Source organism: Manihot esculenta, chromosome 16, assembly GCF_001659605.2.
Source record: "Manihot esculenta cultivar AM560-2 chromosome 16, M.esculenta_v8, whole genome shotgun sequence".
In the NCBI taxonomy this organism is placed as follows: Eukaryota; Viridiplantae; Streptophyta; class Magnoliopsida; order Malpighiales; family Euphorbiaceae; genus Manihot; species Manihot esculenta.
This window is the reverse complement of record NC_035176.2, coordinates 3,375,917-3,389,761: the sequence shown is the minus strand read 5'-3', so window position 1 is coordinate 3,389,761 and position 13,845 is coordinate 3,375,917. Positions and strand designations below refer to the sequence as shown.

Here is a 13,845-nt window from a genome sequence, read left to right as displayed (position 1 = left end):
TAAAGAACTAAAACTAATTATTCATGTGCAGAAGTATTTTAGATTTTTGTTCACTGTATTTAACAGTTAAAATTAATAAAAAAAATTAAAACTTTAATCACTTATGAATTAACCTAAGCATCCCCTCTCACATGAACTCCAATCCTCCAAAACCGTGTTTGGTAAACCACTAATGTGTCCGTATACGTGGATTTTAAGCGGATATATTAGACAAAACCATGCAACAATTTGGTCCTCTTACGTCAAGTGGTCTTTAATATCCCAAAATGACAAGGCAAAATTGGCAGAGAATTCAAAGCATTTATAATTATTTTGCTGACTGTAAATATATATATAAATCAAAAATCATAATAATTAGCTTGGTGACGCTGTCAGAATTTTACAACATGCTCTCTTCTGTTTCGTTGCTTATTGATGAGTACACTTCACAAAGAAGAATTGACCAAAATAATTATGAAGTGGGGAACCATTGATGCCAAATGATAGACTAATAGCAATTTTGTATGGTCAGTCATCCACATGCACAACAACAAAGCCGTCTTGTCCAACAACTTTTTGCAGAGACATCAGCTCCTCCACTATCTTCTGCACCCCTTTTAGCCCAATTTGCCCTATTCTTCTCTTAATTTGTCTTCACCCCAAAAACCCTAATCTTCTTAAAAGTAATCAACTCTAAAGGAAGTTGGAAATTGATATGATAAAGGAAAAAAATAAGAAAAAGAAATAAAACCCAGAAAAAGTTTAAGCAAACATATTATCTTTGATCAAAAGTTGAAAACTTCTCTCTATGATATAAAATGTAAGCACAAAACACAGTACACTGTACTCTCTTGCATTTACACTACTTCTACTTTCCCAAAGCAAAACCATTTTGACAATGTGAAGGGAAATAAAGTGGGGGAAAGAAAGAAAAGAAGGAAGATTCATGGGTGATCTGTGTACAAAGAGCAAAGAATTCCTTGATGGAGTCGTACTGCGCTGTCTATGGTGGAGGACCATAACCTGGTAGATTATGCCACTCATGATGATCAGATGGGTTCAAAGGAAAGGAGCCGGCACTGGTGGTGCTGTTGCTCTTAGTGATGCCTGTGGTGGTGGTGGTGGTGGTGCTGAAAGTCCACAAGGCTGTATCAGATACAGTAGGGTTAGTGGTGGTGCTGACAAAAGCTGGATACCAATTTTGCTGCTGAGAAGAGCTGGCATAGAAAGGATGGTCTCGGCTCGTGTCTTTATTACTCATATGGTCAGTCTGTCTTTGCTGCTGGATTTGCTGCGACCCAAAAATGTTAAAACCATGCAGTAGACTCAAATTTGAAGGACCTGATCCCAATTCATCCCGAAGGCTTGGTGGTTCACTTAGAACAAAAGACTGAGGTGGCTGGTTATGCAGAGATCGAATTGATGATAAAGAGGTCAATAACCCAGCTCCAGAATAATAAGGCACCATTGAAGAAATCACAGGAGGTATAGCGAAATCCACCGACGACTCTTTAGTCCTCAAAGTACTCGCATTGTTACCTAAATTTGTAGGAGATATGGTAGTCTGTGAGCTCGCTAGACTCTGAGAATGAGGCTGCGATCGAGACCCAGAAATCTCACTAGAGGAAGAAGATGTTGATGATGTTTTTGCTCGTTTTCCCTTCCGGCAACCGCCTCCTACAGGAACGTTCCTTAGAGTACCACCTTGAGTCCAGTATCTTCTGCAGGTCTTGCAAAAGTATCGAGGCTGAGAGAGACTGTAATTATTGTAATAACAAAACTTTGTATTAAGCGAGTCACAGCGAGGACATTTCTGCGGCTGCTGCTGTTGATTCTCGCCTAAAATCGGCTTCAGTCTCCGATCCTGATCCAGCTTCATCATCCCTTCACTTCCTCCTTTTTCTTGCTGCATGTTTCTCAATCTTCTTTCTTGCTTGGTGTTGATTCTGGGATCTTGTTTATTTTTCTCAAAGAACTGTTAAGAAATGGATTAGCTTTTTGACCTGTGGTGGTACATGCAGGTCTTCAGAGAAGACCGCCTGAAGAGGAACTCAACGTGTCTGTCTCTGGCTCCTGAGAATCTAATACTACACAGTTTTAAAACCACGGCGATTGTTACCTTGTGCATGCGCACTCACCACCATAAGAAACCAACGTCTCCATCTCTCTCAGCAATAAATACTAAACATATAACACCAAAAATGCGAAATCAAGAACACCATATCCCCCAAACCCAAACAAATCCCGCAAGATTTTCATCCCTTGCTTTCTATAACAGGAACATGTACATATTTAGAGAGAAACAACAAGGAAAAAAGATAAAGATCGCCTGCTTTAAATATGTGGGTGAGAGAAATGGGTACGAGTGTCGGCAGAGGATGAAGCCACAAAAGGCGAAGTCTTTATCAGGGAGACAACTGCAGAGAGATCTCAGATTTTAATGGATTCAGTCAAAGGGAAAAATCAGCGTAATGGGTTTGTTTAAGTAAGTCCCATCTCTCACCAAACCAGAGGAAACATGGCATACATCCCCCAGTTCATTGCCTTGATCAGATCACCCTCTGCATCGAAATTTAGCCGCAGAGACGAACTCGCCTTAATTTCCACGCAGTTGTAACAAAGCATAGCCTAGAGAGAGATAAAAGGATAAGGAAAGATGTATCTTGTACAGATGCAGCGTGCGTACTAGAAGAGAAGGACCGCTGAAAGAGGCGGCTCGCCGAAGGAGAGGGTGGGCGTGGTTGGCGGTGAATGGTGGTGGTGGCTGGCTGTGTCAGAATTGAGCTACTCCTTTTCTTTATTTGTTCTTTTCCGCTTTCTTTTTCTCTCTTATTCCACATTCGAAAATCTCCCGGTCTACAATCTTCCATTAATCTCTTTATTATTAATTATTATTATTTAATTTACATTCTTCTTTCTGTTCTATCTGACATCACAATTTTGGGCCAGTTCGTACATCCTTGATAACTTCACACCCCATTCCCCTAAAAGACAACGATCTCTTTACACTCTCAGTTAACAAAAAAAAAAAAGAAAAAAAAAAAATCATTTCCTTACACTCTCTTAGAAAAACTTGTAAGAATTTTTTGTTGCAAGAAAAACCCATTTTTACACTAAAACTTATATCAAAAGTTTAAACAAAAATTTTAAAAAGCAAAAAGTATTCTTGTATACATATATAAAAATTAATATATAAAAAAATTAAAATAGATAAAAATTATTTTCTTTAAATTAATATGAATTTAAATATTTTTTTATGTATTTAAAAAGATGAATGACTTATTTTTTTATGTATTTAATTTTTAAATTTTCAGCATTTGATAGAAAAAAGTAAATAAAAGAGAGAAAAAAGATTACATTAACTATTTGAATTAGAAAACAGATTTCTGTTTCCTTTAAACTGGGCTTGTCTCGAGCTTAAATTATTTGAATTATATTGTTCTTCCAATACTTTTGTAGGTCATGCTTAGAACATTATGGGAAAAAAATGGCTAAACACTTTATAAATTTTGAATGAAAATAGTATTTTAATGTGCAAAATATCACCACAATAAAGTTGAAAAAAAAAAATGAAGATGTAACAGAAATTTTGATTATATTTCACACAATAAAATACAATAAATAATAAATATTTTAAAAGTTAAATTATTATCATTTTGATTGTAATAAAGAGAGACTGAACAGCAAAGTACTCTGTAGTTATAAAGAGAGTTAAACCAGACAACAATTACTTTAGAACATCTGAAGAAGAAAAGAATAAGTATCTCCCGATCTCCACAAAAGCACAGTGCGAATTAATTTGACTAATTTTCTAAGTTACTGCAAGGAAGTCACTCAAAAAGAAGACTACAAAGAAGAATGCAGATTTTGCTTGGCTGTAAATCTTTCAAGAACTCTTCCAAAACCGGGAATTCTGAACCAAGAGTTTGGTCTTTGATTGCCTCGGTCAGAAGAAAATAAAATGAGTGAAATGGCTAGGATTTGATTAATAATATTCCTGTCCAAATTAAAATTAAGAACTTGAGCATTCCATGCCTGTCTGGAAGGCTGAAGGAGAAGCCTACAGAATATCAATTTGGTGGTCGTGCTTGGCCCGGGGTTGAAGGGAAACAAACTTGAAATCCAGTTCATTTGTGATCTACAAACAATATATATCCTATGTTCTTCTTTTAAACTCTAATTTTTATTTTCTATAAAAACGAGTAAAATAATGCTAAAAGTTTTCCCTATTATTAAAACAACTGTCATTTATTTTTTTAAAATTTACTTCTTACTTAATTATAAAAATTTATTAATTTTTATCTATTCTATAATAATAATATAATTTACTTTTATTATTGTAATATTTTCCATTTAATTATAAAATTATGAAAATAATTAAATAAAATATAAAAAATAAAAATTATTTTTAAATTTTACTTAAATTAAAAAATTATAATTTTTCAATTGTTTATAAAAAAAATAATCACCTATATATAGATAATTTTTTTAAGAGAGATTTATAATTTAGTCTCTAAGTATTATCATTATTAACAAATTAGTCTCTGCATTTTTAGAAACCTATTAAAACGTCCTTATTTTTTCTTTTCGTCAACGAAATAGTCATTTCGTCTATTTTTACCATTAAAAATATAGTAAAAGACCAAATTATCCGTTTCTTTTCCTCGTCTTCCTCCTTCTTCATCGATTCTTCCTCCTTCTTCTGCTTCTTTGCTTTTACTTCTTCTCCTTCTCCTTCTCCTTTTTCTTCTTCTTCTCCTCCTTCTTCATCATCATCTTCTTCTCTTTTCTTTCTTTTCCTTCTTCTTTTTCTTCTTTTCCTTCTTCTTCTCCTCCTTCATCATCATCATCTTCTTCTCTTTTCCTTCTTCCCCTTCTTCTTTTTCTTCTTCTTCTTCTCCTTCATCATCTTCTTCTTTTTTTTTGTTATTTTTTGAAGAGGAGAATGGATTATTTCATTAACGGAAAGAAACAATAAGAACATTTTAATAAATGTGAGAAAGAATAGGGACTATTTCGTTGAAAAAAAAATGATAATAACATTTTAATAGATATGAGAAAAGATAAAGATATTCTAATAGATTTCTGAAAATATGAGTGACGATTTCGTTGAAAGAAAAAAATGATGAGAATGAATTATTTCGTTGATAAAAATAAATGATAAAGACATTTTAATAAATTTAAGAAAAAATAGAGACTATTTCATACGGAAAAGAATGATAAAAAAATTTTAATAGATATGAAAAAAAAAACGTTTTAATTGATTTTTAAAAATATAAAAATTGACTTATTAATAATAGTAATATTTAAAAATTAAATAAAAAAATTTTATTTGAGAATAAATTAAATTTTAAAAATTTTCTCCTCCATCTTTTAACCGAAAAATAATAGAATAATTATTTTGTTGATAAAAAAATATATTTTAATAAATTTTTAAAAATATAAAAATTAATTTATTAATTAATAATGATAATGCGTGAAAACTAAATTATAAAATTTCCTTTTATTTTTTAAACCTACTTTGTAGTGAACATTACTCAACATTTAGTACAAAATCAATAAATCTGACGTGAAAACGAAAGATTGAAAATCACATCACAACTAATGTATTATATTTTTTTTCCAAAAAAAATTTAAAAATAATTTTTTATGATTAAAAAAATAACACACAGAAAATAACCACACTTTAAAATTTTTATTAAAATCTATATATAAACTTATTAACATATTTTATTTTTTAATTAAAATTAAATAATAAAAAATAAATTATCATATGTTAGAAAAAAAAAGTTTTATTTCGTACCCTTGTGCTTCGCCTTCGCTCCTACGCTCCCCACTGTTTCCATCACCTCAGTTGTCCCATCTCTTGCCTTATCAGCCACAGTCCTCGCATAAGCTTTGTTCTTCTTTTTCACTTCATGTCTTCTCTGCGCATTCCTCGGCTCTCTCTGAACACTCTCCTTGTTTAGTTTCTTTGGCTATGAAATACGATGCTCTGTCTCTATCCTCCGCTGCATTTCGGCCCCTGAAATCAAAAAGAAAAGAAGCCCATATTTCAGAAATATAAATAACAAAAATTCAAGACAGTTTTAGAAGCCAAGAGCCTTTCATTACTTTGGGAAGCAGACTCGAAAGACTTTCCGCGTAGGTCCGATGAAGAGAGATAAAGGGCGAGGGAGAGGGAGAGGTGTTTGAAAGAACAAACATGGCTTATTTGGTGATGGAAATGGCTGCCAGTTGTTCAGTTTGTGCTGGCTTCTCAATTTGCAGCTGCAGTTTCAAGAGGAAACTGTGGCAACTTGTTTAAGCAACACGTAAGAATACTATAGCTGTAGGCAGATGCCACGCGTATCGCAAACGCTTAGATGGCTTACATTAGTGTGATTAAATTTTATTAACTACGATTAAAGAAATAATCAATAATCATATTGAACTGAGAAAATCGAAGCGGTGCAAGAAGGGAAAGAGGGTTTTCTAGTTTAGATCTATTTTGCGTCGTTTTGCATTGTCGGTTGTATTTTTTTTCCTTGATTTCTGTTGGTTTTCTCTGTCTCTGGGCAAGGTATGGGCTCACTCCCTCGATTGTCCCTCGTCGAGGTGGATTGAGACCATCAATGTGTCTTTTGGTTTTCTTCGTTTTATATATTTATGGTGCTTTGTTGGAGGGATTCTTCTAGATCTAGAATGGAGGCGAGCGACGTTGATTTTAGTTTTTGGGAAGGGTTTTTAGTATTTCAGGACTGCAAAGTCGCGATTGATGATTTTCGTTCTTATTGGCTGTCATCGTACTATACTCTGCTGCGTTCTCTGGCTAGTTCCATTTTTGTCTAATCTGTAGACGCGTTTAGTGTTAAAATCTGCCATTTTATATTATTATTTAAAGCCTTAATTGTGTAGGAAAATTAAGAGAAATGAGAAGAAAAATATAATTTTTTTTTATTTTTTTGGATACATTTTAAACAAATAAGTGAACTATAATTTAAAAAAAAAAAAAACTATTATACTCTCGCTGTCTAAAAAAGCGCCTTTATTTGAAGTGTTAGTATATAGTAGATTCTAATATATTCTTAAAATATTTTTTGTATTTAGATATCTTATAAATTGCATTTGACATACTGTAAATATACTTTTTTTTATATTATACTCAATATAAATTGAGTATTTTTACCATTAAAATAAGTTGGTATAGAGTATTTTTCTCGTCTTTAATCTTTAGTTCTTCTCTCATTTTGAAAAAATCTCTAAGTTGAGAAATGACAGAAAGCAGCTCTGTTAGGTTACAGAGCTAATCAACTCCGACAAAAAACGTCACTGAAACAATCGTCGATAATACTTTGATGCTGCAAAACTCTGATAATCCAGCAATGTTTCTTGTCTCAATGAATTGACATCAATTACAGAAGTTGGAATCGAGCGATGAAAATTACTCTCAATGTCAAGAACAAATTCGCGTTCGTGAAAGCAAATTCGTTGTACTGAAAATGGATATGAAGATTACGAGAAGTGGAGATGATGTGATTACATGGTAACGTCATGAATTTTCAACTTTATTTCAAAAGATATGATCGGAAGCTTTCTCTATGCCACCGCTCTAGAACTTTGAATCGAATTAGAAGAACAGTATTGTAAGAGTAATGGACCGATAATTTATCAAATTAAGCAAAGAATAGCGCCAATCTCCCAATAGAATCTCTCGGTGACAACGTACTTGATCAAGCATAATTTAGCCATATTTTCATTATCTTTATTACGGTTTAATTACACAATTTTCTAGTTTAATTCATGTTTTTATGATATTTTTACAGAAAAGGAGAAAACTAAAAACTTGGAGAAAAATTGTAAAAAAAGCTGAAAAATTGATTGGGTCAAAGTGATTTAGCCAAATTACTCGCAGGAAGCTGAAGTAGAAATATGGGACTGACTTGCAGAAATGATCTGCGCAAGCGATTTGGGCAAATCAACTGCCCAAATCAAACTGACGCAGACAAGGACAGCAGCGCGGGAAAAAGAAAAAATCAGAATTTCAAAAGTGTTGGAGTCCTATCCTACTTCAAACATCACAAGACTAATCCTATGACATCTCCAAGAGTCACTCCTAAGAAAGGCTTTCTCCAAGAAGAAGATTTATTCATGTTTAAATATAAAAGCAAAGAAGGAATAAAAGACTACAAAAGACCAAGTCAAATTAGGATTCCAAATCCTAATTGGATTAGGACTGCTCGCCTATAAAGAGGGAGAGTAACCAACTAGCAGAAAAATAATCAAATTCTCTCCAGAATTTCGGCATCCCTCTTCCTCTACTTTTTCTTCTTTCTTTTTGTGTATTTTTGTCCACCATGAGTGGTTAAACATTTTCTTTTCTAGTTGAAATTGAAAAATTTCAGTTTTGTGATGAATTGGGAGATTTAAAACTCCATTGTTAAGCTTCTATTTTTCAATATTTATGCAACTTGTTCTTCATGCTATTATAGCTTTGTTATTAGAATCAATTAAGGCCTGTTGCTTTTAATTGCATAAGTAATAAATTGTTAGTTTAAATAATTTATGTCCGTAATTGCTTAGATTGTTTAAACACAAGCACACTTGGTTGCATAATCTAAACTTGACCACGCGGTTGGTAAGGTTAGAATAAGGTTTCTTTAAGTCTTAATGCAGTTAACAGTTGGAAAGTAAAAAACTCCAAGGACATTCCTTGGCAACTTGTTAACTAGTGTTTGATTAGCGAACGTTTCCTAGTTGAACTAAAATTAAGGAGCAATTTGGTTGTGAGAAGTGTCTTCCACAACCTAAACTAATTTATTGAAATAAATAGGAGTATCAAAGAAATAATGATCAATTCTAAACAACTGAAATAGATCCATACTTCAACTAGAGTCTTTCTCCCATTGATTTACTCATCTTTTTAATTATTGCTTTCTTTTACTCAGTTTTAATTCTAGTCTACTATCATCTCAAACAAACCCCCCTCTTTTTATTTTTGTTATTTATTTGTCCAAGTCATTATTAGGAAGATCCATAGAATCAAATCCCTGTGGTTCGACCTTATTGCAACTATCTATAAATTATTTTGTTGATTGATAATAGGTTTATTTTTTACGGTTTCTACAACCGCTATTAGTACTACAGTAAATTGAAGTAGCTACGTGACGAATTAGTCAATATTGTGTCAATACCTCCATGCAACTATGGATTACAGAATCTCGTGATAGAAATGCAAAACGCTGGTCACCTAATGCAATTTCTGATGGGACTCAACGATGCCTTCGATCAGGTTTGCAACCAAGTTTTGCTTTTAGATCAATTATCGACGATGAATAAAGCCTTCTTAATGGTTCTACAAGTGGAATCTCAAAAGGAAGTTTAAATCAACCTCACAGAGCATACTGTGGTTACTGCTCTAGCCGTCCGATCTCAAGGTAATAGGCAAAATTACAAGAAATATGACGTGAGAAAAGGCCACTGTAATTACTGCACTTTAGATGGACATACTCGAGCGGGGTGTTTCATGCTGATCGATTATCCAGAATGGTTCAAGAATAAGAACAAGCAGTTCACCAATCCAGGGGCATTCAAACCAAGATACGCAACTCATATGTCACATACCAAAGGTCACAATACAGGATTGGTCCCTGAAACACCATTAACAGGCGCTGGATCAATCACTACCATTGAATTGAACAAAATGGAAGAAGTTAATGTGAAGCTCGAGTTATTGCAACAAGAGATGAGCAGGCTAATCAAAGGTAAAGTAGTTGTTATGATAAATACAGTCAATTCACACTCAACCTACTCTTATCATCCAACTGATTGTTCTGGTGATAACCTCAGCCTTTTCCATTTCAATCATAAAGTTTCTTTTTCAGTTTTTGCTTATTGTTCTATGATAACTGGAATAGAGGCATGGATTATTGACACTGATGCATCAAATCATGTCACAACATATAGGCGTCATATGATATCTATACATTATGTTTCTGCACTAGCAACTATGCATTTACCGAATGGTTCTTCCACACAAGTCTTACACACTGAAACTGTTGCATTACACACACACATGAAGCTAATTGATGTCCTCCTTGTTCCTGATTTTACCATGAACCTTTTGTCTATGTTCATACTGCTTAAACATATCAGTTTGACAGTACAATTTTATTAATCATGATGCTTCTTTTAGGACCAGAAGACTAGATCTATCATAGTTGTTGGATGAATAATCAGTGGGTATACATTCTAGACAATAGTAGCTTTTTTGCTTCCAATATTCAATCATGTATTGACTCTGTTTATAATATGGTTGCTTTAAATCTCATTGTAAATCCTGTTGAGTTTCATAATTGTAATAAAGAAGCTGCATTTCTTACAATTTCATAATAAAAGTTACTTTTTATGTTCTTTATGCTAGATTAGGACACTCTTCTTGTCATAAAAGGTCTCATATACCTGTTCTTAAGTAATTTGTTGATACTAATCACATATGTGCTTTGTATTTTCTAGCTAAAATGTCTAGGTTACCCTTTCGTGACAGTAATAGTGTTATTGTTAACCCTTTTGACCTTATTTACATGGACTTATGGTGACCTTTTTTCATTCACTCTATCACTAGTGCTAGATTTTTTTCAACCATTAATGATAAAACTAGAGCAACCTGAACATATATGCTTAGATTTAAAGATCAAACATATTCTGACTTGACCTCCTTCATTCAATATATTAATACACAATTTGACACAAAAATTAAAAATATAAGATCTAACAATGGAGAAGAATTTCTTAATAAAAGATGTGCTTCTTTATTTTTTTCTCACAAAATTATTCATCAAACCATTTGCCCTTATACACCTCAGAAAAATGGCACAGCAGAAATTAGACATAAACATATTCTCAACATAGTTAGAGCCATCCAATTCTAAGCTCAATTTCCAAAAACTTATTATTCTGAATGTACATTGGCAGCTACTTATGTCATTAACAGAAAAACAGTCAAAGCTTTAGATTGGTTAGCTCCTTTTGAAGTCTTGTTTCATAAACAACCTAATTATGATCATCTTAGAACATTGATTGTCTATGCTTTGCCATCAATCATAGCCCTCAAAAAGATAAATTTGATCCTAGATCTGCCAAATGCATTCTCCTTGGATACTCCAATACTCATAAGGGATATAGACAACAAAACTTAGAAACAAAATAAATTTTTGTTAGTAGATATGTTTTTTTTCATGAGTCTATTTTCCCTTTTCAAAATCATCCTTCTCAAAAGCCTTCTATTTCGAATCCAGTTCTCCCTGTGAGTTTGCCTGATGACACATCAAGTTCTTCTTCTGGTTTTCACTAGGTTCTCACACAATTTGATTGTGTTTCCCAGTCACATTCACGAGAAAATGTCATTTCTCCTCCCCTATCTTTAAGAAAGAGTACCAAAATTCATAATAAACCATCTTGGATGCAAGATGTATTGTGAGTCACTTATCCATTGCTTCTAATCTTGATTTGTCTATTCACTTTCACATCACACTTACCTCAACACAATATCTCACATTCATGAACCTTGCACTTACACTTAAGCTTCAACTGACTCTAATTGGGTTGAGGCCATGCATCATGAGCTTTTAGCTCTTGAAAAGAATGGAACGTGGATACTTACTAACCTTCCAAAAGGCAAGAAGGTCATTGGTCCAAAATGGGTGTACAAGGTTAAGACCAAGTCCAATGGAAAGGTCGACAAGTATAAGGCTCGTTTAGTGGCTAAGGGGTATAATCAAGTGGAGGGATTAGATTTTAAAGATCGATGTTCTCCTGTAGCCAAAATTGTTACCATTCTAATTTTTATTTCCTTTTAAACACTGGCCTATCTTTCAATTTCACAACAATAATGCCTTTTTACATGGTTTTCTAAAAGAAGAAGTGTACATACAGCCCTCTACAGGTTATTCTAAAGTTAGTCCAAGTCAAGTTTGCTTGTTGAAAAGGTCACTTTATGATTTAAGACAGGCTTCTCGACAGTGAAATTTAGAATTCACATCCTTCCTGCAGTCTTTGGGTTTTATTTAGTGAGTGCATGATAATTATCTTTTCACGAGGGATGCTAATGGTACATTTATTGTTATGCTTTATTTATATAGATGATGTGATCATAACTGGTACCTCTATTTCTGTCATTGATCAGATTAAATATGCTTTACAATGTAAATTTACTATTAAAGATATTGGACATTTGAAATATTTTCTTGGTTTAGAAATTGTCGGGTCTACTTCTAGTACCCTTATGGACTCGTCAAAAAAAATTTATTCTTGATGTTTTAGGTGATACAGACATATTACATGCTAAGAATGTCTCTACTCCTCTACCCAAAGGTTTGAATCTTGATCTTTCTACTGGTGATTTATTTCCTAAACTTGATAAATATAGGCAGCTAGTTGGCAGATTATTAGACATTAACATTACTAGCCCCAACATTAACTTTGTTGTCCATTATTTGAGTCGGTTCATGTATAGTCCTAGAAAGCCATATTGAGATGCTGCTTGCCATGTTTTGCGGTATCTTAAGACATATCCAGCTAGGAGATTATATTTTTCTGCTACATCTAACTTGTCTAATCTTTCAGCTTATTATGATGCAAATTGGACCACCTATTCTTTTCTAGGCAATCTGTTACTGAGTTTTGTATTTTTTTTAGGAGACTCTTTTATTAGTTGGAGGACTAAAAAACAAAAGACAGTTTTTAAATCTTCTGCTGAAGCGGAATATCAAAGCATGAAGGCTATTGTGTGTGAACTTTTATAGATTTCATATATACTAAAAGATTTTTGAGTTAATGTGCAATTTCTTGTTTCTTTGTTATGTAATAACCAAACAGCTATTCATATAGCTAACAATCCCCTTTTTATGAGAGAACTAAGTATCTTGACATTGATTGTCGTTTGGTCAGGGAACATCTACAAAAGAGTTTTATTGCCCCTATTTATGTGTCATTAGCTTATTAGTTTGCAGATATCTTCACCAAACTATTGATCACTCCACAACCAAGTTTTTGTTTTCAAGTTGCATCCAATTGCTTTGCCTCCTGATCCCTCCTGATCCAACTTGAAGGGATGTTAGCATGTAGTAGGTTCTAGTGTATTTTTGAAGTAAGTTCTAGTATATTCTTGAATAGATTCTAGTGTATTTTTGAAGTATTTTTTGTAGCTAGACATTCTATAAATAGATGTATCTGTACATAGGGGTGAGCACTATTCGGTTAGAACCGAAATAACCAACCGAACTGATTTAATTTAATAATTTGGTTTGGTTTTAAAATAAAATCGATTCGATTCGATTTTAATTTTTAAAAAATTCGGGTTGTTCGGTTCGGTTCTGTAACGACCCGGTGACCAGACCACTACCGGCGCTAGGATCCAGATAGGCTTAAGGCCGCTGGGACCCGTAGCAAGCCTACCATGCATTCTGTAAACCTGGTAAATCCCATACATGATCAACAATTTCCATAAAAAATTGAAACTTTACATCTACCAAGCTTAACCTGTGCATGCACACTATCTTTGTAAACATAAAACCCCATACTAGAGCCCTCATCAAATGCTCTAGTTGGGTCAACATTTCATATATTAAGCTTGGTCCTCAACATATATCATTATGAAACATAATAATATACAAATCATGTACAAAAGGGATCTACCCAAGCTAGGGCCAAGCACAAGACTATCATCAATATACATTACATGACTTTACATCATTTTACAATACATGTCCACTACTGAACTATTACATAAACTTTTCTCCTGTAGCTATCCCATGCTATCTCTAGCCCTGCAAACCTGGGGGTTAGGGAAAATGGGTGAGCTAATAGAGCCCAGTGAGTAGAGCATAA

The 13,845-nt window shown here is 33.4% G+C and overlaps 1 protein-coding gene and 1 long non-coding RNA gene across 3 annotated transcripts; both read right to left on the bottom strand.

Moving 5' to 3' along the window:
* Nucleotides 1-771: 771 nt before the first annotated feature.
* LOC110603192 (dof zinc finger protein PBF) lies at nucleotides 772-2,890 on the bottom strand. Its single transcript, XM_021740893.2, has one exon. It carries the CDS (start codon nucleotides 1,889-1,891, stop codon nucleotides 983-985), a length of 909 nt encoding a protein of 302 aa, XP_021596585.1. The 5' UTR covers nucleotides 1,892-2,890; the 3' UTR covers nucleotides 772-982.
* Nucleotides 2,891-4,858: 1,968 nt separating this feature from the next.
* On the bottom strand, nucleotides 4,859-6,316 carry LOC110602903. 2 transcript variants are annotated; one of them, XR_002486058.2, is made up of 3 exons: nucleotides 6,094-6,298; nucleotides 5,783-6,004; nucleotides 4,859-4,894 (listed from the first exon to the last, which is right to left on the bottom strand). It is a non-coding gene; the product is annotated as an uncharacterized LOC110602903 (long non-coding RNA). The 2 variants fall into 2 exon arrangements; XR_006348906.1 differs by lacking the exon at nucleotides 4,859-4,894 and having other exon boundaries at nucleotides 6,094-6,316.
* Nucleotides 6,317-13,845: the final 7,529 nt, after the last annotated feature.